This window comes from Scomber japonicus, chromosome 15 (assembly GCF_027409825.1).
Source record: "Scomber japonicus isolate fScoJap1 chromosome 15, fScoJap1.pri, whole genome shotgun sequence".
NCBI lineage: Eukaryota > Metazoa > Chordata > Actinopteri > Scombriformes > Scombridae > Scomber > Scomber japonicus.
In genome coordinates this window covers 18,806,010-18,830,499 of record NC_070592.1, presented here as the reverse complement: position 1 = coordinate 18,830,499, position 24,490 = coordinate 18,806,010, and the positions used below count along the sequence as shown (strand labels likewise).

Here is a 24,490-nt window from a genome sequence, read left to right as displayed (position 1 = left end):
AATTAAGCCTTTATAATGAATAGATACCCAAAATGATACTTTCATCTTTTATTAGCAAATATTTACAAGACTCAAAATGTGCAGACTCCAGATCTATTCAGCATTCTGTGATATCCCAAAATAAATAGCTTTTATTTGAGTGGGGGAAAATGAAGTTCGAACCTGTGTAGAAAAATAAATACAAATACTTCATTTGCTTTGAAACATTGTCACAGGGAATGTGAAATGAATTGTCATTTTTCTCTCATGTTTCAAAACAGAGCAGTTCCTCAGAGCTCATTTTGTTTTTACAACATTCATAGTCGCAGTGGTCTTTCTTCATATCCGTCCTGTCCCATAAGTGCTCCCTTGCAAACATAACAGTCCATGCAACGGGAAATATGAAAAGCCCGCTCTCCTCTGAGGCCTAAAGCACAGTGGCTGGGCTGAGTTTTGCCTCTCTCAGTCCATGTGAAGAGCCGGACTGATCCACTGGGCCTTCAGTCTGGATAATCTGTGAAAAAGATATTGTTTTGATTAAGAAAAGAACATGATAGCTAAGACTTACTTCATGCTATTTTAATGCAGTTGAATATGTCCAATGATTCAACCTGATGGTGAACAAATTGATAATAATGTCATTTTAAACCCCCACTGTGTTTGTAAGCACTCAGTATGATGTATACATTTTACATTGTAAAGTGATGACATATCTTGGATCTTCCCACTGTGCATGATATGATGGGTTTTTTGTACCCTCTACCAGGACTTTTGCCCTACCCCTTTCATAACAAAAATGACTCAGGTAAAGTGGAAGAGTGTGTAGGAGCTGTAAATACAAACACACAAATATTTCCTCTGATGGATTGATATAACTATATTATTTAGATTTTTCTGTGCGTAAAATGCGCAAATGGACATTTTGGCACAACTTGGTACAGATTTCTGTCACTGCAGGATGAAAAGTGAAAGGAGCTCATCTTACCGTGCTGTCCCATCCATAGCAGCCCTGCTAGTGGGACGTAGTAGACAGGGACCACGAGCCCCCCATCCTCCAGACCGAGAACGCGTAACTCAAGCGCTCGTGCGCCACGTAGCTGCAGCTGGTCCCTCGCGCTTCCAACTCGTCGCTCTGCAGAACTTGGCACAGGAAATCGATGTACCGGGCCGCCAGCTTCAATGTCTGAATCTTGCTGAGTTTGTCCGACGGGAGGGTAGGAATAATCTTACGTAACGACGTGAATGCCTCGTTGAGGGACTGCGTCCGTTGCCTCTCGCGGATGTTGGCCATTACGCGCTGTGTGTGTAGGTCATCGAAGGAGGGCTCTGGGCTGCTGCTGCCTTCACTGCCGCCGCTCCCAGCGCTGCCTCCTCCACCGTCGCAACTCTTCCTGCATTTCTTCTTCCCGGGGTTCGGACTCTCCAGGTCCCCATCTTCCTCCTCGTCCGCGCTCCTCCGGGCCGCTCGCCTCTTCCTCGCCCCTCTGCGCGGCAGCTGACGGTCGGTCTCCTCCTCGCTGTTTCCCGCACTGTCCATCGGGGAGGAGTCCTCTTCTCGCATCGTCTTCTCCAACACTTTTCTATGACCTGTTGGACGGTTACAATCTCATGCAACCCTTGCCCCGTATTCCCTGAACTGGTTACAACATCAACAAACACTACAGGTAATAATGAGTGTGGCCTGCAACTTGGGTGAGGGCTGATATTACGGTAAATCTCGTGCGCCACAGAGAGGGAGAGGTGTGTGCCAGACTGGGACGGCCGGGGCTCTTATAGCGGGGAGCGGACAGGAGGATTTTTGGGGAACGCTGTGATTGGGTGAGGAGGGGTGTAACATAATACCACAGGAGAAAGAAAGGACTATAGCTATAATATCAAGGATAGAGTATAAGACATGCAGACTCATTCACACAAGACTGGGAACAGGGGTGTATTTGAGATGAAGGGGCGTTGTTATTGAATCATTTTGTAGGTGCAGCTCTTTGCAGGAACAGTAAGATTTCTCCCTCCTTAAGGGATAAATTGTGCCTCTCCCACCCCACTTTACTGTCTCAAATGGACAATAGTCCTGTTTCCAAACACTGGCTTAATTTATAATAAAAGTGAGCTATTTGAATTCATTTGAAAGTCTATAGAATTATTTTGACAAGAAAGGGATCTGACAGACCATCAGACAAGGCTCCTATCTCACTTACATGTCTTGATGTGGGTTATATTTATATTTCTTATTTGGTTTCAATTAAAAAGATTGTGCCATGGTTCCCAAACCATATTTTGCAGTCCAGTTTAATCCGCTGTAACAGGACATAACAGAAATTCTTCTACAAGTCCCTCTCTACATGTCTAGACACTGCCTGAGATGGGAGCAGTGGTGGCGGAGAAAAATATCAGTCCTACTGAAACACAGGAGGTTGTCACAGCAGGAGGCCTGTGCTCGTAAGCAGACCGAGGTGTTTATTTTCCCGTCAGCGGCCCCGCGTTGTGGTATGCGCTTGAATGGGTCTGACTCCCGCAGGGATCTCGACACCGCGGCTCAGGTTTAAAAGACGGGCCGTCCCAGGGAGCTCTCAGGGCGGATCCTTGTGCACAGCGGGATCGCTAAGGCGGTGTACTGCTGCAGCGCAATGCAAACACTGGAGGTGATAAAGATGGACAGGGGAAAGAGAAAGAGCCACTAGCGCACATAGACCCTAAACACGCACACATGACCACCCAGCTCTAGGCCCTGACGGGAATATATTGTATGAAATTCCAGCAGAAATAGCCTGCCTCTACATGTGGCTGAAACTAGATCTGGCCACTTCTGGAGGTGGTCTGTGGTGCGAGTTACCAGCTGTGAGGCCTCACCTCTGATGAAGGAGGATGACAGACAAGGAGGTCACATTGTGGCACAAGAGCCTTTCGGACCTGCACCCAAAAAGCATATCTCTGTCTTCTACATGAAGTGCATGTTTTGAGGTTTGCCGGTCTCTCTTTTATCTCTCATCATATCTCTGACTCAATTCACACCTCAGTGCCAAAGATTATATCCAGCCTCATGGTGAGCCTTGGATTTGTGATTCAAATACCATGCATAAACCTCATTAGCAGGTGACACAGGTGATAAGGCCTCCAGTGGCCAATAAATAGTTTTTTTGTTTGTTTTTGTATGAGAGGAAAACCTCTGGCTGTTCTCAGCCACACCTGCTCTGCGACTGCCAGGTGAGGCCAGCGTCTGTTTCGCTCTCCAAGGTGCTGAACAAAAACTCACCTGAGGCTTCAGCCTCTCACTGCACTATGACTCAGAAATCCTTAAATAATATATAAGCCAAGCCTATCTTCTATTGAATATATCAAGGTTGTATTAAAGTGTGCAGAATATGATCATCTACTTTTTTAACGGCTAATAGATGCAGTCTTCTAAATATGCCTACAAAATAAATTAGGCATAATAGTAGGCTATACTTTGGCCTACACGAGTTTAAATCTAATTGTATGTTTTCCTTATAATTGCAATGCAGAGCAAAAAAAACCGCATACATTACTTTGGCCTATACATTTATTTATTAAGCAATAATAATATTATAATAAGGAGGTGTTCTTAACTTATTTATGTCACATCTTATAATTTAATATAACAATATTATGTTGGCACTGATATATTTTTCTCAGATAAAAATGTGCTTGAAACTTTGTAAAAGAAAAAAAAGTCTAAAATATTTTCTTAAATCCTTTTGTCTACCTTTATGATTTCATAAACTGGCCTGTGGAGCTACATTAAAAATATTTCAGCAGTTCGTCAATGTGTCTTTGTCCAATACAGTCCTGTTCATATTGGACTGCTGTGACTCAAGTGTTCTCCAGCAGGTCCCTCATGAAGGAGATGTAGACCATGGCCAGGCGGAGCGTCTCAATGCGGGACAGTCTCTTCTCGTAGGCGAATGTAGGAACTTTCCTCCTCAGTTCATCAAACGCCTCGTTCAGGCTAAACATCCGCTTCCTTTCTCGCACATTGGCAGCTTGCCTCTGGACCACGGTGATGATCCTCCTTCGTTTGGACTGTGTGCGTCCGTGCGCCCCGCGGCTGTAGTACTTGGGTGAACCCATCACCAGATGCTGCGCAGTGCTCACCCCGTCTTCCAGGTCCCGGCTCCAGGGAGAGTCGCTCAGGCGTGTCTGGTTGTCCGGACTAGACGAGTTATCATCCACCTGCTGTTTTGCTCCCAAAGCGTACTTCTGCGGAAAGTCCATCAGGTTTATATCACTGACAAAATGTATTAACGTGGAGTCCAATAAGCGACTTTGCATCTCCATATTTAGTCCCCGACTGCACTCTCGCTGTGAATATGTCTGATTTATCTATGCTATTCAGTTAATCTCACAACTGTGTTCAGGACCCGCTACAATCATTCACTAAAGCAGCATCTCAATAAGTATATCCAACCATCTCCAAATCCGGATAGAGCACGATAGGGTGAGATCCTATTTGGCTCAATTCCAAGAGCCTTTCCAGCTGTTTTAATAAGTTGTCTTTGCCACCTCACAGCGTGACATCTTTCATATCTCCCTGAAACCTCTAAATTGAGTCCATTTCTGTCGTTAGTCGGTGGGTAAATGGGTTGAATTCAAGAAGAGAGGCTTAAAAGGCAGAGAGGAAGCTGCAAGGCCCCGCCAATTGATGCGCTGTCCTTCTGGAGGCCCTTAATGAGCTTCTGAAGAACGGAGGCTCTCGACAGAGGGTCATACAGTCTTGTTTGCACTTTCCTCTCTGCTTCAGAAGCTAAATAATGACACTTTTATCACTTAAACAGGCCAGAGGAAGACCAAACACAACATTCCCTAACAGTCACTATACACCACAAGCTTTTCTGTTGCAAATTAAAGCAAATAGCTGTCCGTTTCCATGGCAGGACACAGTCCACACTACAGGGACTGCTGAGAAGGACACTGGTGTAACTGTGGGCTTTAATCCTCTGGAGAGAGAGAGTGCTGGGTCATGAAGAAGTCTGCAGTAGTGAGACTACATTTGCTGTTGTGTTTGATGATAATAGATGTGATGGCAAAGATGTGAAAAGTGATTAGTGGCTGATCATTTAAGTCTGACCTGAATATTTGGTTAAGGCTTTGTTGAGACTACTTTGTTGAGACTAACGTTAAAATACTATTTAATCGGTTGGCAATAGTTTTTCATACTTTCCTGAAAGCCAATAGTGAAACAGTTGATAGATAATTTCCCCACTAATTCATGGCCATGTTTTATGTGCATAACAGATCATTCTGTGCAGAGGAAATGCAGCTGTGAACAGTTTTTACTGCACATTTTGCCTTGGTTATGACCTGCAGTGATTAATTGCAATTGATTGTAATGCTGAGCAGAGCAGAAGCACATGCATATTTATTTTGGTTATAGGTGCTGCTGTGTCCAAAAAACTGAGAGTAGAGACTGTTGAACTGCTTCACAGTACAGTTAGATTATGCACAGGCGGACATCAGCCCCACATTTGACTTGCCAAATAGAATTTCCTTCTTGGTTAACCTAATAAAGCTTTTCAAATTTAATACAATTTTACTTTAATGCAGGCAAGACGACTAAGAACACAAACATTGATCATCCTAATAACTGAATAGGCAGTGGGAAGAGTTATATTTGATACACAAATCAGACATGGAGGCTGCCAAAACTGTCTCTAGAGTTTTAGTTTCTCGGGGTTCAATAACTCACTCAAGGGCAACTAAACTATTGTGGTTGAAGGAATTGGAGGAGTACGCTGTTCTGAAAGTTGCTGAATTCAGCCAGTGTTGTGCTGGTGGTTTTAAAGCTGAATTCACATGGTGACAAATTGATCCAGAGGCTAGATTGAATCCAACTTTCAGCTTTACAAGACTGGATGAAGATAATTGATCTCACAAAAAGTATAAGAAAATGACTGATCCTCAAAGATAAATTCTCCTTTGGATTGTCTTTTGTGGGAGGTCAAAGGTCATGACTGATCCAAGAACAGCACACATGCAGGGCAGAGATATGTACTGTGTGGGAAGTTGCAAATCATACTGCAACAAAAAGAGTGAAAGCATCTAAATGCATCTGTTTAGTGGTCTTGTGCACCAGTATAGATTTGAGTGGCCAGACCTATGATGTTTTTAATAACACTGACAGTCGATATGGTAACACTTAATCATACACTGATGTCAGTGTTAAAAGACATTTTTAAGGAATGTTTATTAATGCAATTTGTCAACAACTGATCATATGAAGCCTCTATACCTGGTGTATGAACGTGTACTTACAATATATCTTTATGTGTTTAACATTTTAAAACCAACCTGTGAATAATTTGAACATATGTGTAAGCTGTCATTGAATTACTTATGCTGTAAGAATTTCTTCTCTTCACAGGTATATTAAGCATTTGTTAATTACTTATATGCAATTTATGGATAAATCATTAGATGAGTAAAAACTGTTGACAAAGACATTAACACAATGCTCTTACATATGCTTAAATAACATTGTAGTGTGATATATCATATGACATCAAGTGCTTACACGGTACTTCTAGAAGATAATAGGGGCAGTTGAAACCAAGTGTCACTGCAAGTTCTAATCAATCATATATAAACAGACACAAATGTCATAAAAGTACTCCAGAGTTTGCTAATCCCTGTTGTACTTTGGTGGTTTTTGTCTTGTTGTCAATCATCGATCAATACAAAGAAAAGTTGAGGGCTCTTTCACAGTTTTATATCTGCTTTGAAGTTGCCTGGAAGTAGGAGTACTGATCAACTTCCAGTAGCTGTGAACACATCAGTGACGCATCAGAAACCCTCTGCCTTTTTTGCATGTTGAATTGCCTTATACATTCCTGTATGATTATTTCATATACACAAGAGTGTTACAGCAGCGAGTGTGTCTTGTATACACACTCCAACCTAAGTGTATCTTCTCCATCTCCCTCCACCGCCTCTTCTTCCTCTCGCTCTCTGTTTTCCTGGCAGGCAGATAAACATGATGGGACATTCCGCCGGTTGTCGTGGAAACGCTGAGAAAGCACAGCTGGGCGGGAGAATATGAGGTAATCTCACCCTGGGGCTGCTGGGTAAATATTGGTCTTAAATAAGGAGTAAAACCCCAAAAGAAGCACACACACAAACACACATGGATACACACACACACACACACACACACACACACACACACACACACACACACACACACACACAAACACACACACACACACACACACACACACACACACACACACACACACACACCTACAGGGGTTTATCCTCAGTTTTGGACAGACCTTCACAAAGACACTCATAATGGCCCATTTCCTGCTCTGTTCTGTTATTACTGGTTGCACCAAATTGATGATAGTTGATGTGAATAATGTTTGTGGAGGTAAACAATGGAGGTTTGACAGAAATGACCCCAGTGTGAAACTGAAACCTTGTGATGACGTATGGAATTTAAGTTGAATTCAGTCAAATAGATTTTCTTCATGTCTAGAAAAAACTGTATCAGGTTATGATATAAATTGTTTATGTTTCAACAGAGTCTCAATGTATTAAAACACAGCTTCATTTTAAATTTTTAACTGAGTGACTGCACTCAAATACCCAACTCAGTCCATAAATTGTAATGCATTATCCTACAGCGCTGCAGCAGAGAGAACACTTGACACTAAATTCCTCTTGGAATTTGGGACCATATATCACCATAATACCACAGTAAAATATGAGTAGGCGGCCTGGGAAGTACCAGAGTTGGGTTCTGCATGTTGGGAAACATGATTTCACTGATTTCACATGATTGAGTGTGAAAAAAGTGTGTATTTTGTGTGTGTATGTGTGTGTGTGTGTGTGTGTGTGTTTGTGTTTTCACTATGAAGTTAAAGTTGTCATTTGGTAGTTTTTTACTGTAGACATCACTGGAGAACAGTATGTGTCCAGTGTGCTGCTCGAGAGCAGCCAGAGCTGTTCTCACCATGTAAATCTGTCTTCCAACTCCTCCTCTGGCTCTGTCCTCGGTGTGCTATAAGAACACAGCCAAATCTCTCCCACCACCACTGTAAATCTGAAATTAGACACTTCTCTCTCATTCTGTTCCTTTGTCTGTTTCACTTTCTCTCCCTATCCAGACTCTTTCTTAGTTGCTTCTGTTACTTTTTCTTTTTTCTTTTCTTTCTCTTCACGTCACTGATTGAACAGAGTACAACCCTCACCTCTCTAACTAGAGTTGAGCTGGCGTGAAAGTTGATGTTGCACATGTTGTTGCATATAAAGGCAGAATTGTTATACTTACATTATAAACCTTGCGCAATAGATTTTGGCAGTACTGCACGTAACTATGGCCATGCCAATAAAGCGAATTTGGATCTTGAAGCTGAAATTTTGAGAGAAGCAGGGAGTCAAAGGGAGACAGAGGGAGTATGGGGAGATGAGTTTAACTCCTGACCTATCTGCCTCTTCTTCATCATGTCACCCTGATGCTTTCTCTCTCAGTCTTTCTTTCCTTTAGCTCTCCACACCCAGAATCTGACTCATTGGTTCACTTGTCCCACCTTCCTCTGAATCTCACCCTCTGATTGGCTAGGCATTTTAGCTAACAGCCAGTCATGGGGTGTTTACACAGCTGGGTGGCCAGTGAAAGGTAGGGCTCATGTATGTGTGTGCATGTGCGTGCTCGTGGAAGTTGGATAAACCCCAATACCACATCATATATCTCCTCCTCCCCCCCCCCTTCTCCATTACTCCCCCTCTTCCTCTGAACCTACACCTCCCACTCGCCAAAACCGCTGCATGGCCTCAACTCCTCCTTTCTGAATTACCCCTCCCTCTCTTAATCCATCCTCTCAACTCCGCCACTGCCACACTAAAAATCTCATTGCGTGGCTCCCTCCACCCACCCTCACCCAATGTCAGCACCTTGCCTCTGCTCGCCCCCTTCTTCTGCTGTCTGAGTAATGTCTGTGTTTATTTTTTGAAAGAAGGTCACCCACTCTTTACTGTGTATTTTAAGGGTGCCATGTTTCATTTTTTTTAAGACTCATATTCTCAACTCTACGTGTGTTGCGTGCCTAAATTGCCGGGAAGAGTGATGCCACTCTTTGATGATAATGATGATGACTAAGATTGGAGCGGCATGCCTAAAGCAGTTTGGCAGTGTAGGTTTATCCTGTACATGTTTGTCTGGGTTTGTTTGTGTACAAGTCATAATTTGTTAAATCAGCATCTCTCTGTGTTCACATTGAGGTAGTTTTTTGCGAAATATGTTTACGCATGACTGTTCCAGATAGATTGAGCTTTTTTTCCCTCTCACCACAGCGGTAAAACTGCTTAAGAAATTAGGCAAGTTGGAAAATATGGACAACACTGAAGAGGAATAGCCCTAATTCTAACAACCTTTGAATGAAAGCATGAATATTTATCCTCTCTGCTGGGAGGAGGCTTGTCAAGTATTCACAGTATCCAAGTGTCAAAAGAAATTTCTTTTTCCACCTTTTCGTCAGTTAAATATGATTGGACACAATGTTTGGGAATTGTGCTGCATATTTATAAGGATTGGGCTGTAGCCCTTACAAACCTTAGGGAATTTATTTCTACCGTAAATGTGGATGAAAATGATGAATATGCTCTAGCTGATTCTGAGCAGATGCTGTGAAAAAGAATGACAACACAATAACAACCGATTGTACGGAAGGATTTAAAAAACAGATTATGTTTCAGTGCCTTTCTATGAAAGTGATTTTCTTAGTTTCTGGTGCTTGCTTTGTAAACTGCCCATAGACTGTATATAAATATGAATGCAGGGAAGGGTGACATCACTCATTAGTTTACAATGGAGCTGGTTTGAAGCACAGAGTTGCTGCTTATAATGTATGATGTTTTCTATTTTACAAGTGCAGGGTCCTAGTAGCCTGATAGAGCAGCAGGTGAGGGAACTGTCAATCACAGCTGCCAATCAACACCCACACAGCGGACACTGAAGCCTACTGCATAAGTCTTCAAATCTTATTAAAGGAGTAATAATTTCCAAAATGACCACAGGCACACTTATTAGTGGACCTGAACTTAGTGATTGAGACCATAATGACTCATTGAAAAAAAAAAAGGTGTTTCTAGAGAAATGTTGACGTTTTTTGAATGAGAGCCAATAGCCAAGGAATTTCTGGAGCCAGTATCAAGTGTCCATTGGTGGCATTGCACTTAAAGGTACATTGGTTTCAACTTCAACTTGTGGTTGTTGCTGCTTGGTACAGACATGAGAGCAACAAGTTGTGGTTTTATAAGGGTTTTGGGACTTTTCCTCCGCCGGGTGCACTGACTTCCTGGAGTCTTGTTGTCACTGCAAGGATGCCAGACAACTATTGGAGGCTCCAGAGAGTCATTGTGCCTGGCCAAGAAGTGGCCAGAAGTGTGAAGTGTGGTTTCTCATCTAACTCTTGGCAAGAAAGTGAGTAAGCCTATTTCCCAAAATGTCTAACCGTTCCTTTTAAGATGAATACAGTTGACTACACAGCTCTTGATAGCCTTAAATCTTTATCACAGCTACACACAGTTTGTTGAATCAACTCAAGTAAATGGAAATGCTTCTCTCACTGTGAATCTGAATCCAGTGTCCTCCGGACTGATGAGAAAACAGATCAGCTGATGATTTGCAACATTTCCTAATTCCTTGGGAAAAGCGTCACAGTGTTTAATCTTTAAAAAATGTGCTCACACCACTTATGCAGCTTCCAAAAGAAAGTGATATAAGAGTTACAGGGGTTTTGGAAAATTACGAAACTTAAAAAAAATCACCTTCAGCTCATGTTTACATGCAACTGTGGTGCATGTTGATTATTTCTCATGCTACACTGATAAAGTATTTGTCTGTTTAATTGTGTGTTAAACATATTGATCACATGTAGACTTTGTCATTAATCAAAATGTGCTTGCTTGCCAGAGTCAGTGGTTGGTTCACTGATCAGAAGAGCCTCTTTCAAATTCTTGTCAATTACTTTATAAGTGCTTTTCCAGCAATCAGCTCTAATGTACACATCATCATCAGTGTTTTGGCCACCCAGGCTTCTCTCTCTCTCATCATCTCCTCTTCTCTTTCTTTTTCTGTTTATCTCACCCTCTTTTATACCCATACCTTCAGCTCTGCAGTGTGACATAAAGGTTGTCATAAAAATGTAATAATAAAATATTTAGTTGTGTCCTGGGTATTGTCCTGTAAAGCTACATGACTAAACATGAGATCATTTTTTCCAGACCCAGAAGCTTTTTTTCCCTCAAGGCTTATTTATTTTTCTGTGGTTTTGGGAGGTTTTGGTCGAAAGTCTGATGATATGCTGTGTGTGTTCCCCACTTTACCCCTCCCCTCATTACTCCTCTCCGCTTTTCCGCTTTCCTCTCGATTTATATGCTCAAGGTGATAAAGATAAATTTTTTACATTAGCTTGTTGTTCCACTGTAAATCATGAGGCTCTGTTTGGCTCTCACAATATGATTTGGCCTCATTTTTTCAGTATTAGCTTTGTCTCTGTGGATGATGTTACAATCATAATAGATGCACACAGTTAAGATTAAAAAGTAAGTCACACTTTTTCTTTTTGTCCTTTTCTTGTCATATTTCCCCAGTGTTTTGGATGTAGGAGTTACAGTTTGGTCTGAACACTGTCTAGACGCCAGTCTAGTCTTCTGATTATACTGAGCCCTATTAATCTCACTGGACTGGCGGGCCAAAGCAAAGCATGCATGCACTCACACACTTTCACACACACATGCATGTGCAAAACTCAAATACAAGTAGGCAGACACAAAGAAAATAAGGTGGATAACTGAATAATGATATGCATAAAAGTAAGAACTGACATGTCATTTGGGTGCACAAAATATCAGATGGATGGAAAAAGCGAAAATATGAAGTAATGTTAGATATGAACAATGAGACAATATTCCAAATGAGAGTGCGGAAAATAATACATACAATAATATAACATGTTATGTGCACAAAAAGAAGTATGTACCTGCACTTATTTTACACATGCAGTGTCAGAACACTATTCAAATCGTTTAATAAAAGTTGAAAAACCACAGTGTAAAAATGAAAACCCTACACTGAAACAAATATTACTCATAAACTGTGTTGAAGTGAAAATTATTTCACATTTACACATTTATGAGTAAAGAAGTTGGAAAAATATGACATTAGAGAAGTTAGAATTGGCTGAATAGCTATGTGGAGGGAAAGTTTCAATACCATCATTAAAATCATTGTTTGTAATTGTATAACAGATCTACAGAGCAGGTAAATAATATTTAAATTGAGATAGTTAAACTGACTATATAACTTAAATTTTAAGGAATAGTGTGTAATAAGTATGCTTATTTGCTTTCTTGCCAAGAGATATTTGAGAAGTTCTATACCATTCTGATGTCTGTCCATGACGTAACAATCAGCAGCTGCTTAGCTTAGCTTAGCATAAAGATTGGAATTGGTGAAACTTTAGCCTGGCTCTGTACAGAAGCGTGACGATACTTTTTACGTCTTTAAAATGTGGAGCATTGCATTGCAGGATAGTTAGCAGAAAGTCCCATGGACAATAGTTGTGTCCATGGCATATACACGGTTCCAATGTGGAGTATTTGAGGACACTTCTCATCCAACTTTCAGAAAATAAACAAATAAGTGTAGTCTATTTTGAAACTGTTAAACTATTGCTTAATGGACCAGTTTGTAGGAATTAGTGACATCTAGCAGTAAGGTCTGAGGAACAGCATTGTGCCCAAGACGTCACTACTGGTGATATCCAAATAGATTGCCTGCATTGGGAGCTGCAGTGTGCGGACTCTTCTCTTGATCTAGCAGTGAGTTGCAGACTGAAACAGACTGAATACACCTAACCTTCCCCTTAAAACCATGTAGGAGAACCCACAGTGGCAGCAAAACAAAGAGTGCAAAAGGCCCTCTTGAGACCCAGTGTTTGGTTTGTCAGTTCTGGGCTACTGTAGAAACATGGCAGTGCAATATGGTCATCACCATGGAAGAGGACCTGCTCTTTATGTAGATTTAAAGGTCTCATTCTAAGGTACGATTTGTATTGTCATGGGATTATACACTAACAAAAACATATTTATGCTATATTCCACAAAATGGGATCCCTGGAACGTCAAAATAGTCATGTTAATGTCTAGGGGACCTCTCCTGTTTGTTGGGTATTAAATCCTTATTTTGTTGTTGTCCACCTCTCTCCAGATGCAAAATGTTACGCACTGAGAGAAGAAGAGGTTACACTTAACTATGAGAGTGTCATGTCCTCTACTTAAGATTAATTAAAACATTTCACTGATGAGTCCCAGAGGTATACACCAGATAATAACCGCGTGAAATTGGACATACACACAATAAATCAAAAGACAAACCACGAGCAGAATGGTGTCACAGGAAACACCCGTCTGTCGTCACCAGGGTTACTGAGGGCAGGATGGTGGGTGTCGGGTGCCAAGGAAACAAACTAACTATGGGAATCCAGCTCACCAAGTAAAAGTAACGTTTACTTTCAGGGTTAAATGTGTGTGCGCATGTGTGCTTGTATTTGTGTGTGTGTGTGTGTGTGTGTGTGTGAACATTGATCCCTTGGGAAAGAGTTTAACGCTCAAGCCGGTCTGTCTGTGTGTGAGCATGGGCTATTTGCCTACCTGAGGGAGCGAGCTCAACACATAAAAAACAGAGATGCAAAGCAGAAGTGCCAAAAATCTCTCAGAAATGCCTTTGAAAATGCCATAAAGGGATTTCATGGATGTCAGTAGGCCTGTGAGTGATGGGCTTTGATACGATTCAGTCCTGGCTGGGCCGTGTTGGAGGATATATGGCCACAGTTGCACAGCTCTGACTGGTGGAACACTTAAGGTTTTATGACCTGCTGCCATTTGGGGCTCTGGGACCGAGCAGAGTGCCGACCACATACTAACTAATTAGGCCTGGCCAAAGGGGGTGTGCAAGGATGGGGATTTGTGGACTGCGGGTTGTGGATGTGGTGTGTCTGCATGAGCGAGTGAGCCAGTGAGTGTGTGGCACGGGTCGTTGCTGTCTGTGTGTGTCCTGAACCTGGAGTATTGCGTCAGGGCGCCGTTTGTTCTCTATAAAGACTCCAAGGGCCCTTTCATGTAGGAGCCGCCAGCCTGGAAACTTTGACACAGGAGATAGAAAGACAGCCAACCTCTGCACACATGAACACACACACACACACACACACACCAGAAAACACTCCTATAGAGGCAACGAGAGGCAGACAGAGGTGTGAGGAAAAGATAGGTCTTGCCTGCTCAACAAAAACAACACTGCTCCTATTGTCTCATCTCTCTCACCCTCCTTCTTCTTCTCTCCATCAGAGGATCATGAAGATAAACGACCGTGCCTAGATATGAGAGTCCAGTGGCAGGAGGGGGGTGTCTGAAGTGGAATGTGTGTGAACTGCACGCTGCCTCCTATAAATCAGGGAGACAAGTAGGAGGAGGAGGAGGAGGAGAAGAGGGAAGACAGGATGGGGGAAGAGGGGGAGGCAACGCGTGAGGGGAGTGATAGCAGGAATGACAAGATAAATGAGTGGTGATGGGGAGGGTGGGCACAGGTGCACACGGGCAGGGGTTGAGATCGGGCATAGAGGCGCAGTAAGCAGAGGTAGGTCAAAAGAGGACAAAAAGACAAACAATGAACCACATGAAGTCCACTTGAGAATGTTTTTCGAAGTATTTTGTGTATTTTTGCAGATAAAACAGTGGCAGTTCCTCAATCTGAGGTCATCGAGAGTATTCTGGGAATTCCGGGAATGATTTGTAATGACTATGAGATTACACTGTATGTTGGATTGTCGGAAAAGTTCCATGTTCTTCTGCTTAAAGCTAGAATATAGGTAACATGAAACATGAGCTTGTATCAGTTCCATTTTGTATGTTTTCATGCTGTTGGCAAGATGTAACATTTCAGTGAGTCAGTACATTTAACTCCTTCTTTGGTACTAGGGCGTCTTTTATAAACTCTGAACTATTAATACCAATATGTTACAAGTTCTTACAAAATATCACATTTTGGCTGCCAAGTTATGAAAAATCCCATTGACCATCATTTCCATTTGGTAGTGATGCAGTTGCACTTCATGAATACGTGCTTGTGGGTTTCATGCATTCTAAATAGTCACATAGCCCAAAGTTGTACATGTTAAAAAGTCATTAATAGTTTTAATCATCACAATTAAAAATCCAAGGGCTAATAAATCTTTAATGGATGTTCTAACTTATAACCTCTTTATTAAGGGTACCTCATCAGAGAGTTGTACCGTCATTTCTTAAGAGACTAGACTAAGTCTGGCTACAATCAGTCCTAGATAACAAAGTGTAGTTTAATATTAATAGAAGAATACATAGATCGACTCATTCTTTCTTTGCAGTTATCTGACTTGACTTTCTTGCAGTGATTAAAATGTTCTCTTTGGGTACCCTATCTTTGGGATATGGAAATGTAATTAAAATAACAAATCATCAACACTAACAATTAAAATAGACATACTGATCTCAGTGACAGAAATATAGGATCAGGTGTGACAGAAGATGAGCCGAGTTAATTGCAGCTTCTTATCTGTCCTCTTTGGGCAGCTCCCGATAAGCTCTTCAACTCTTAGCACCTCACAACTAATTAGACTCCCCACTGAAAGGCAGGATTTGTGTGTGTGTGTGTGGGTGTGTGTGTGTATGTGTGGAAGTGGGGGTAAAGAAAACACAAAAGATATTTAGGCTGTCTCTCAGCACTTTATCACTTGACACCCACTGGTCAGAATAAAAGAGCTAGCTGTGAAAGTTCGGCATGAAAACATCCATTCTTGCTATTATGTTATTACAAGAATATATTTTCCCACAAATCAAAGCAATGTAATATGTTCCCAAACTTTTTCAAGATTTCAGAGACCCCACACATTTCTAAAGAAGAAAAAAATGGAAGCAGTACAAACATGCCAAAATATATATATTTAATTTCCATTTCAGTGGCTCTCAGTCAAATGAAAATGACACACCTTTCTGTGAAAACTGTCCATGCAGAACAAATCATTCCTGACTGGACAGGACGCATTTCATGAATACTGAACATTTGCTGTGAAAATGTTTTTCCTTCCTTCCATTGAGGCAATCCTCAGGACTGAATGGAGGCACAAGAGAGAACAGAATATCTTTCTTAAATTGAGTTTGTCTCACTAGTCTAGCATTTGACCCTCAATAATAAACAGAAGAAAGTGTAGACAAGGTCTCACTCGTCTTATGTCCAAGTGTGGTATTGTGAAGCAGTTGTGCTCCCCCATCAGGCAAAGTAAGGGAATCACAATTAAGTGAGTCCTGATCTGTGAAATGTTCTGCTCTCCTCTCATCTACATGTCTGATCCTCTGGTTAAATGATTTTCATGGAAGAACCAACCATGTGACAGAAATCTTACTTGATTAAAATGTTTAATCACTAAGGCACGTGAGTATATTCCTCCAGAACCACGGTTGTGATTAAATATCTTTGTCATCACATCACATTTTGTACACAATTAACTTGCTTTCCAGACATAAACACTATTTTTAGGCAAACTGCTCGATTTTCCTCTTTTTCTTGGACTTTGGTGGTTCCGATTCTTCACTAAAACCTGATGTGACGTCGCTACCAGTTTCATGTTTTCTTTTCTTGTTTGCTTTGTCGCTATGGTAACCGCTGGAGTCGCTGCCGTGGATCTCCAAAGGAGAGAGCTCCACCTCCTCTGCTTCTTCTTTCAGCTGCTTCTCCTTCTTCTTTTTCTTCTTCTTTTTCTCGCCGGCTTCGTTGCCGTTTGCATCTTTGTCTGTTGTTCCATTCAGCTCTAATGTCGTGTTACCGTCCGGCTGGCAGGAGGGTGTTACTGCCACTTCCTCTTCTCTCTCTTCTTCTTTGACTTTGTCTTTCTTCTTATTCTTCTTTTTCTTGGGAGTGTCTTCAGGAGACTCCTTGGTGGGTTCCGGGGCAGGTTCTGTGTCTGGCGGCTCTTGCTGGTCTGCAGGGAGGGTCGATTCTGAGCTCTCACCCATAGCCAGCAGCTCCTGGACCCTGAGACACACAGACAAACGGAAAAGTCAATCATGGGTTTAACTACATCCTGAACACTTTGAATCCCAGAAAAGTCAGTTTCTACATCACAAAACTATCTGCTTCAGAAAAGTGTAACGCTCAAAGAATATCCAACAACAAAAGGAGACAACTCTGAACAAAAAATAATCAGTGTGTGCTACAGTCTGTTAGTAAAATAATGCTACAGCTCTTCAACAACCGAGCAAATTCCATAATGTTGTTTACCAGCAGCTGAATACGTTGACGGGGTTAACCCCAAACTTTGCTGCCTGAATCTAAACCAGTGAAGTTGTCTCCCCCTGTACATGCTGACCACATTCTGGAGGCTGGGGCAGCGTGTCTGGTACACAGCCATTAAAAAGGTCACTCTAAAAGACCTGGCTAATAAGAAAATGAGATAAAGATATGACATTCACAAAATATGTTAGAGAGCCATATCTTAGTTTGAATTTCCTGTTCTAGTAAACAAATACCTGTATTCTTAACTACTGAATGTAGTAATAAATATGAACAAGTCATGATCTGAGATTTTATCTTTATTTTTCAGTACAAATACCTAATAAGAGCTCCACTGTGTACTGTGTTTATTAAGTGTTACTGAGGTAAAGATGATTATTAATTATGCTATTGATTTTACGTAATATTGCCCACCCCTACTTGATTACACACATCGTAAGTTTGTCATTCAGTATTATTACAAATGATTCCAGGTTAGACTGATGGTCATTTTTTCAACTGCAGTTAAAATCCCTTAAAAACCACCTTTACTGTGTCATAATTCTTTCTCCTGCCATTTAAGCCGAAGCTTTCAAAAAACACAAGTTAATATTTTTGAAAATAATCCCCAAATTGGGGAAATTTAACTCGTCTTATGATTTAAAGGTTGTGGTTGTTATGCAATATATTGCTGTTTATCTACTTCATATTTTATGCTTGTCCTGAACGCAACTAACCATTTTTGACCATCTTTTGATGAAAGCTATTTGATCACTTCATCAGAATCCCTAGTGGTAGAGTTTTTGGTGTATTCCCATTGTTCAACCATTTCAGTACTGACTGAAGCTTGAAACTTCATGGGCCTGATTTACTAAGATCCAAATGGGTACTAAATTGCGTGTAAAGTGCAATAGATTGCATGATCTACTAAGAATAACTGTGTAAATGAAAACAGTTGCAACAGGGTGCAGACAGCAGTATTTAACTGAGGGTTTTGTGTGTCTGAATGGAGAGTTTGAATGAGCAGAAAGCTGCAAGCGCAAAATGATATGTGATCAGGTTCTAGTGGAAGAAGTTAACAAATATATTGAGTTATAAAAAAAAAAAATATTGCCAGAAAAACTGACATGAGAGAGTATTTGTGACAAAGTCAATGCTGTTAGTAAAACCAAAAATATTCCACTCCAACATATTAACACGGGTGGAAAATCTCCATCCTGTGTGTATTCTGTCATTGTGCCTCCATCTCCTCGTCTCCACAGTAACAGAAGTCATCTGTGCCCTTCAAAACTTATGATTTATAGACGCAGTTAGCATCAGAAAAATGACCTTCAGGTTTGGTAAATCACAATGCGTGTGCTAAATAACATATTTGCATTTTCTCCTCCCTGTATTTTGCACACTGGGGTTAAAACACCTCATATTACATATTCATTATGGCAAACGTACTAAATGGACAGTGCATATTATCTTGCACAGTTGAAAGATGCAAACCTCAGTGCGCTGCGTTAGTAGATCAGCTTATATATTTTTTGTTGGTGATGTTAAGTTTGCACACGTTTTTACACACGCAGACCTTTAGTAAATCAATAAATAATTTGCTATGCTTGCAGGGATGGCTCAGATCCCACTGCACACTGGCACACTGACACACAAACACACACACACACACCCCACTGCACACTTACTTGGTTCTGTCCAGCCTTCCTCTGATCAGCAGGACCCCCGCAGTGTCAGCATCGAGTGTGGTAACCTCAATCTCTATCTCAGTGCCGATCCTCGGCCCTGCGTCCCTCCAGGTCTCCACAGAGACTAGGTTGGGTTTGGGAATGCTGGCATTGAAGCAGCCGTGCACCAGGCAGCCCACGTGGCTTACACTTAGTTTATTCACCTTACCCTGTGAAGAGAAACAAAGTAAACATTAAATGACTTGACCATGATGCAGGCAGGCGAGAGGTTTTACAAAAATCTGATGTGTCTGTAAATGTAAATCAAATCTCACCAACAGTGTCTGTCCTTTTTTGGGCTGAAATACAATAAAGCTGGCCTCTATGTCCATGTGGATGTAGCCGCTGTCATCGTAAATGTGTCCATGCTGCTCAACTATCTTGATGTTGTCATAAGCTAAAGGAACTCCCTTCAGACTGCAAGAGAAAAACGGGTCAAGTTGAGTTAGCTTGGCAGGAGCTAAAATAGTTTAATATTGAAATTCATGCTATGGAACATTTTTCTGGGTGTCGCATCAGCTCAATTTTAACACCAATACAAATACTTGCACACAGATACAAAAGAAAGCAGGTCATGATGTCATCTGACACCTAAATCTGGAGTGCAGGACTCTGGCAATGAAAGTGATTATACTGTCTACATTACACTTACGACATAGGCTCCCCTGTAGCATACTCCGTCTCTACTGCTGGGGCTGTAAAATAGTGGATACATTGTTTTGACTTGTCTCACTATCAGAATTTAAACCACTCGGTCTGATAATATTTGGAAAGTCTAGAAGAGCCACATGATTATAAACTCTGATTACTGTGAGATGCAGAGAGATTCACTTCAGAACCGTTACCAGTTGAAGCTTCTCAAATAGGCTTACTGCTTTTCTCTTCTTTATATAACTGGTTTTCAACTGTTACTGTGAGATAAACCATTTGAAGACATCACCTTGGGCTCTTGACTGTAATAGTCTTGTCAGAATTTTATGGCATTTTTTGGACCAAGCTATTTATTCATGAATCAAAATATGAATACATATTATTTCAAATGGACTTGCATTGCCAAGGCAACGACCACAAGAGAAATATGGCAGAATTCGGTGCAATCCGTCAGCTGTAGAGTAATTTCTGTCCCTCTCACACTTCATGACAACTGGAAAAAATTCGTCCCATGTGAGCATAACGGTTCACTCACACTCTCCACCTCTCTGACCTGAATTCAGCGTCACTGTCCACAGAAGCAGCCGTCTGTCAGCTGGAGCTCCTGCAGAGCTGAGAGAACAGCAGCTGGACTAACTGCTTTCACCAGACTCACTGACAGCAAAAATGTACTGAACCTAAATATTTTGCATGCCGGCTCCTCAGGTGCACACAACTGTGTTTGTATTTATTGATTTGGTGATACAGTTAATTAGTTCAAAGACATATATAGAACGGGATATTTGTGTGACTTAAAAAACTGCCTGCTAAGATTACACTTCACTTAACACGACAAAAGAACATAAAAACGTGTGGGGGTCTCCATGAGACTGTCTGGGATTAAATGATGTTTGATACATTTAATAAAACGGAAGCGCCTCTGTGCTGTAATAAAACACTTTGTTTCTAAATAGGCCATAGTCTCTACCACCATTCAACAAGAGCTGGAGATGGGAGACTGTCAGGTCCTCACGCAGACAGCTGTCCTGATGACTTCCGCCTGTCCTGTGCACAAGCATGAGCGTGCCCTGCTGCTGACTGGTTGGAGTAATGGTTCAGTCTAAGCCACTTTTTGTGTTTCTCATTTACAGAGCCAGTGCTGTGTATGAACAATGGATTTTTTAGCACATGCACACAATGGACAAATAATGGACTGTGAGTAGATACACCCTGAATCTGATCAAATGTGTATTGAGCAATCCTTCTCCAGAAGACACTGACTAACTTTAACCACTGGTTACCAATCCTACTTCTGGGTACCCCATTTGGTCTTTTACACCGTAGACTGGAAAATAACTGGAAAACACAAATGTAAATCATAAAATTAATTAATACTGAATACAATTTTGCTGCCTCAGTTTCAGCGTCATGAGTCCTGATTATGTGCATGCTGACTGACTTACAATTTACTTATTTACTTAGATTCTGTGTCCGATAATGGATCTACTCCTGCGTTTAATGCGCTTCCACGAGGTTGACCGTCCGTTTCAAAGCAGGTGACAAACACATATATTAAATAGAGGCTTAGCATGACGATAGAAATGATTGACACAGTTTTATTAGTGTGTTTGTGGACTTTAATGGGGGGTGGTGTCGTGCGCTGCACAGCAGCAGGTTGGACAGCGCAGATGAAGCTGTGTGGACAGAATGTTTGTTTTTGTGTTACCTCTCTGAGAACTTGAGCAGCTCGGCCTCCAGCTCCTCCTTTATTCCTGTCTTCTTCTTGTTCAGGTACATGGGTGGCAGGGCGATGTGTCTCCGATGCGTGTTCATGACCAGACACGAGTACGGCGCTGATAGCAGCTCGGAGGCGGCGGCGAACGACGGGACCGCGCCCGCATCTGTGTCCGGCTTAGAGGACACTCCGGCCAGCTGCTCTTCGGCGCAAGCAGCGGGGATTTCGCTAGACATTTTCACGTGTTTTGGGTCGCCTTCAACATGCTCTAAGTTCGCCATGCTGTCCAAGAGGACCGGAAGACAAACAACAACCTACTTCCGCTCTGAGGAGCGCTAATCCTTTGGTAGATATTGAAAACAATTGTTTATGTCTCCTCCTGCTGGTCAGGAGGTGGGATGACAGCTGACAATTCAAACAAGTATTTAAGTTAAAGCCCTAGATGTATTTTTAACCACATAAATTACTGCTATATTTACATGCATTTTTCTTTAACTGTTGAGTCAAGCAAAATAATAAAAGCAAACTCCTGTTATTAACAGAAAACATGTTTTTACTCTCTGCCTAGTGCATTAATATATATGTTGCATGTAGTTGCATGTGGTAACACATATGTTTCTCAAAATATGACAATGTAATAGGTGTAAAATTCAAATTTCAAATATCAAAAAGATGGGAAAACAGGTGCATCTCAGGGGCCTCAGAACCTCAGGAAGCCCCCAAAGCCCCATATTCACTATTGGCTTGTGGTTACACAATTCATTGTAATTTTGTTTGAGAATATTGGAATATGCATTACTAAAGCACAGTGTTTACAGACATGATAAGGGCTTTCAGGTTAACTCTGTTTTATTACCTGATTTAAGAGCCTGTCTAGAAGAGGGACCCTGTGTGAATATCTAGATTTAAAGGATAGGTTCACATTTTTTCCAAAAACAATAATTGGGTGATCAAATGAACATTGACATATGTTTTTCTTGCTGTAATCATTCTTCCTGTTCATACTGGTTAGTAAAGTATCTTTTTATAATGGACGTTCAATGTAAGTGATGGGGGACATAATCCACAGCCCTTCTTTTATATTTAAATGTTAATTTGAAGCTAACATCAGGCTTCATTTATCCAAATCAGTCAAATCAAGTCACTGTCTTTTCGGTGTCAAATTTCTCTCTCTATCTCTTTATGTTATGATGATGTTATCCTTGAGTTCTTACTTACTTAATAAAAACTATTCACATGCCCTTTGTTATATACACTTCAGGTCAGGTCTGACTAGCCTGACAAGAATGCTGTAAAGCTGTTCATCAAGAGACATTCATCGATTCTGTATCCTGTTCTTACCTGCAATAGCACATTAAGATCATTAGGGTGACCTGAGGTGTCAGTTAGTGCAAAGAATGCACACACACACACACACACACACACACACACACACACATGCACACACACACAAACAGACACACACATGCACACACACACACACGCACGCACGCATTAAATATTGTAGATATTCTAGTGTTACTGTTTTCTGACAGAGCAGCACCGCAGGAGGTCACACGATTCAGTGTTTCACACACACACACACAGTCAGTCTCCGAAGTGATGATGTTTCCAACACTTCAGAGGACACAACATTCATTTAACCGTACATGCCTAACCCCAAGCCTAAACTTTCTTTCACTTTAAACCGAGTCTTGAACCTAAAGGTAATTATTCATATTTACGGGGACTTACCTTTTGTCCCCATAAGGGAGGGAGTCCCCACAACATGACTGTTTAAAAAGATTTACATTCTTTTGTCCTCATCTTGCTCATGAGGAATACCTGGACTACACAAACACACACACACACACACACACACACACACACACACACACACACACACACACACACACACACACATCCACAGAAACAGGCAGTGTGCAGATCTTCTGCTCTCTGGGGCTTCATGGCGCACTCCAGTCTGTTGTCACAGTGATAAATAGTGACGTGGTTTCTTAGTCAGCAAGAGCTCCCAGCGGCAAACACTGTAATGAGCTATTGAGCAGCGTGATGTTGTCAGAGCAATTGTATATCTTCATAAGAGGTCACATCTGTGTGTGTGTCTGTGCATGCACATAAGCATATGTATGATTGTTTTTTATTGCAGCTTTTGCTTTGTGAAGCACTTAATATCCAGGTTTGAAAGTTGCTATAAAATAGATTTACTGCATCGTGTAACTTTATGATGAGAATGAACAGAGCCAAAGGCATCACTATGTTAAGCTGACATCACACAGGGATGTCGTGACTTCCTAAATCCAGCTTCACACTGATTATGTTGACAGTGCGTCATATTGTACACTTGGTTTTAAGATTAACAGCATGCATTTATCAAAAGATAAACATTTAGTGTATTTAGTGTATTTCAGTATGATGAAATGGGCTTAATCTTTTGGGATCAAACTCATCTTACTGCTCACTCCGTGTGTGTGAATTAATCTCTCAAAAACTAGCTACAATGAAAGATATTATCGACATCACTGAAATAATCCATGTTGACCATCATTCAGATTAGTCATACTTTAATTGAATTCACTTTTATAAGAAGCTTTTATAAAAAATATGTTTGATTTATAGATACGTCTAGAGTCCTGATATACAAGCATGATATACAGTACATTGCGCATCACTGTATTTTCATGTCAAAGCATTCCATTATCAGATGATATACTATACAGTTTACTGATCTCAAGATCTGCATTCCATAAACCCATAACAAGAAGAGAGAGAGAGAGAGGGGCGGGGAAGAGAGGACATCAAGACTGAAATAGCAGTAGCTCTTCAAAACAAGTGGATCAGCTGCATGCTTGGTCTGTGCTCATCACTTTGAGGCATCTGATGGATAAAATCTATCCTGTTCTGCTCATTAGTTTAAAGGTCAAATGATGTAAGATGTCAGATGTTTGTCACCTGAATTGTCACCAAAACGGCGGCTCTCCATCCTGGCTTTGGTTTGAGTTGATCAGAGGGGGTTTGAACCCATGTCTGCATAATTTTTCAAAACACAAACGCCTCCCTTTTGTTGTCCAAATGTTGGTCTTGCTCTGGCGACAGTCAGGA

At 41.3% G+C, this 24,490-nt stretch overlaps 3 protein-coding genes across 3 annotated transcripts; all 3 read right to left on the bottom strand.

Annotated features, from left to right (window-relative positions):
* Window positions 1–991: 991 nt before the first annotated feature.
* twist1a (twist family bHLH transcription factor 1a) lies at window positions 992–1,540 on the bottom strand. The gene has a single exon (XM_053334425.1). The coding sequence runs from the start codon at window positions 1,538–1,540 to the stop codon at window positions 992–994; it is 549 nt and encodes a 182-aa protein (XP_053190400.1).
* Window positions 1,541–3,807: 2,267 nt separating this feature from the next.
* On the bottom strand, window positions 3,808–4,272 carry LOC128374164 (fer3-like protein). Its single transcript, XM_053334433.1, has one exon. It carries the CDS (start codon window positions 4,270–4,272, stop codon window positions 3,808–3,810), a length of 465 nt encoding a protein of 154 aa, XP_053190408.1.
* An 11,788-nt stretch (window positions 4,273–16,060) lies between these two features.
* polr1f (RNA polymerase I subunit F) lies at window positions 16,061–21,673 on the bottom strand. The gene is made up of 4 exons (XM_053334415.1): window positions 21,380–21,673; window positions 19,299–19,440; window positions 18,985–19,193; window positions 16,061–17,059 (listed from the first exon to the last, which is right to left on the bottom strand). Exons 1-4 carry the CDS (start codon window positions 21,667–21,669, stop codon window positions 16,561–16,563), a joined length of 1,140 nt encoding a protein of 379 aa, XP_053190390.1. The 5' UTR covers window positions 21,670–21,673; the 3' UTR covers window positions 16,061–16,560.
* Window positions 21,674–24,490: the final 2,817 nt, after the last annotated feature.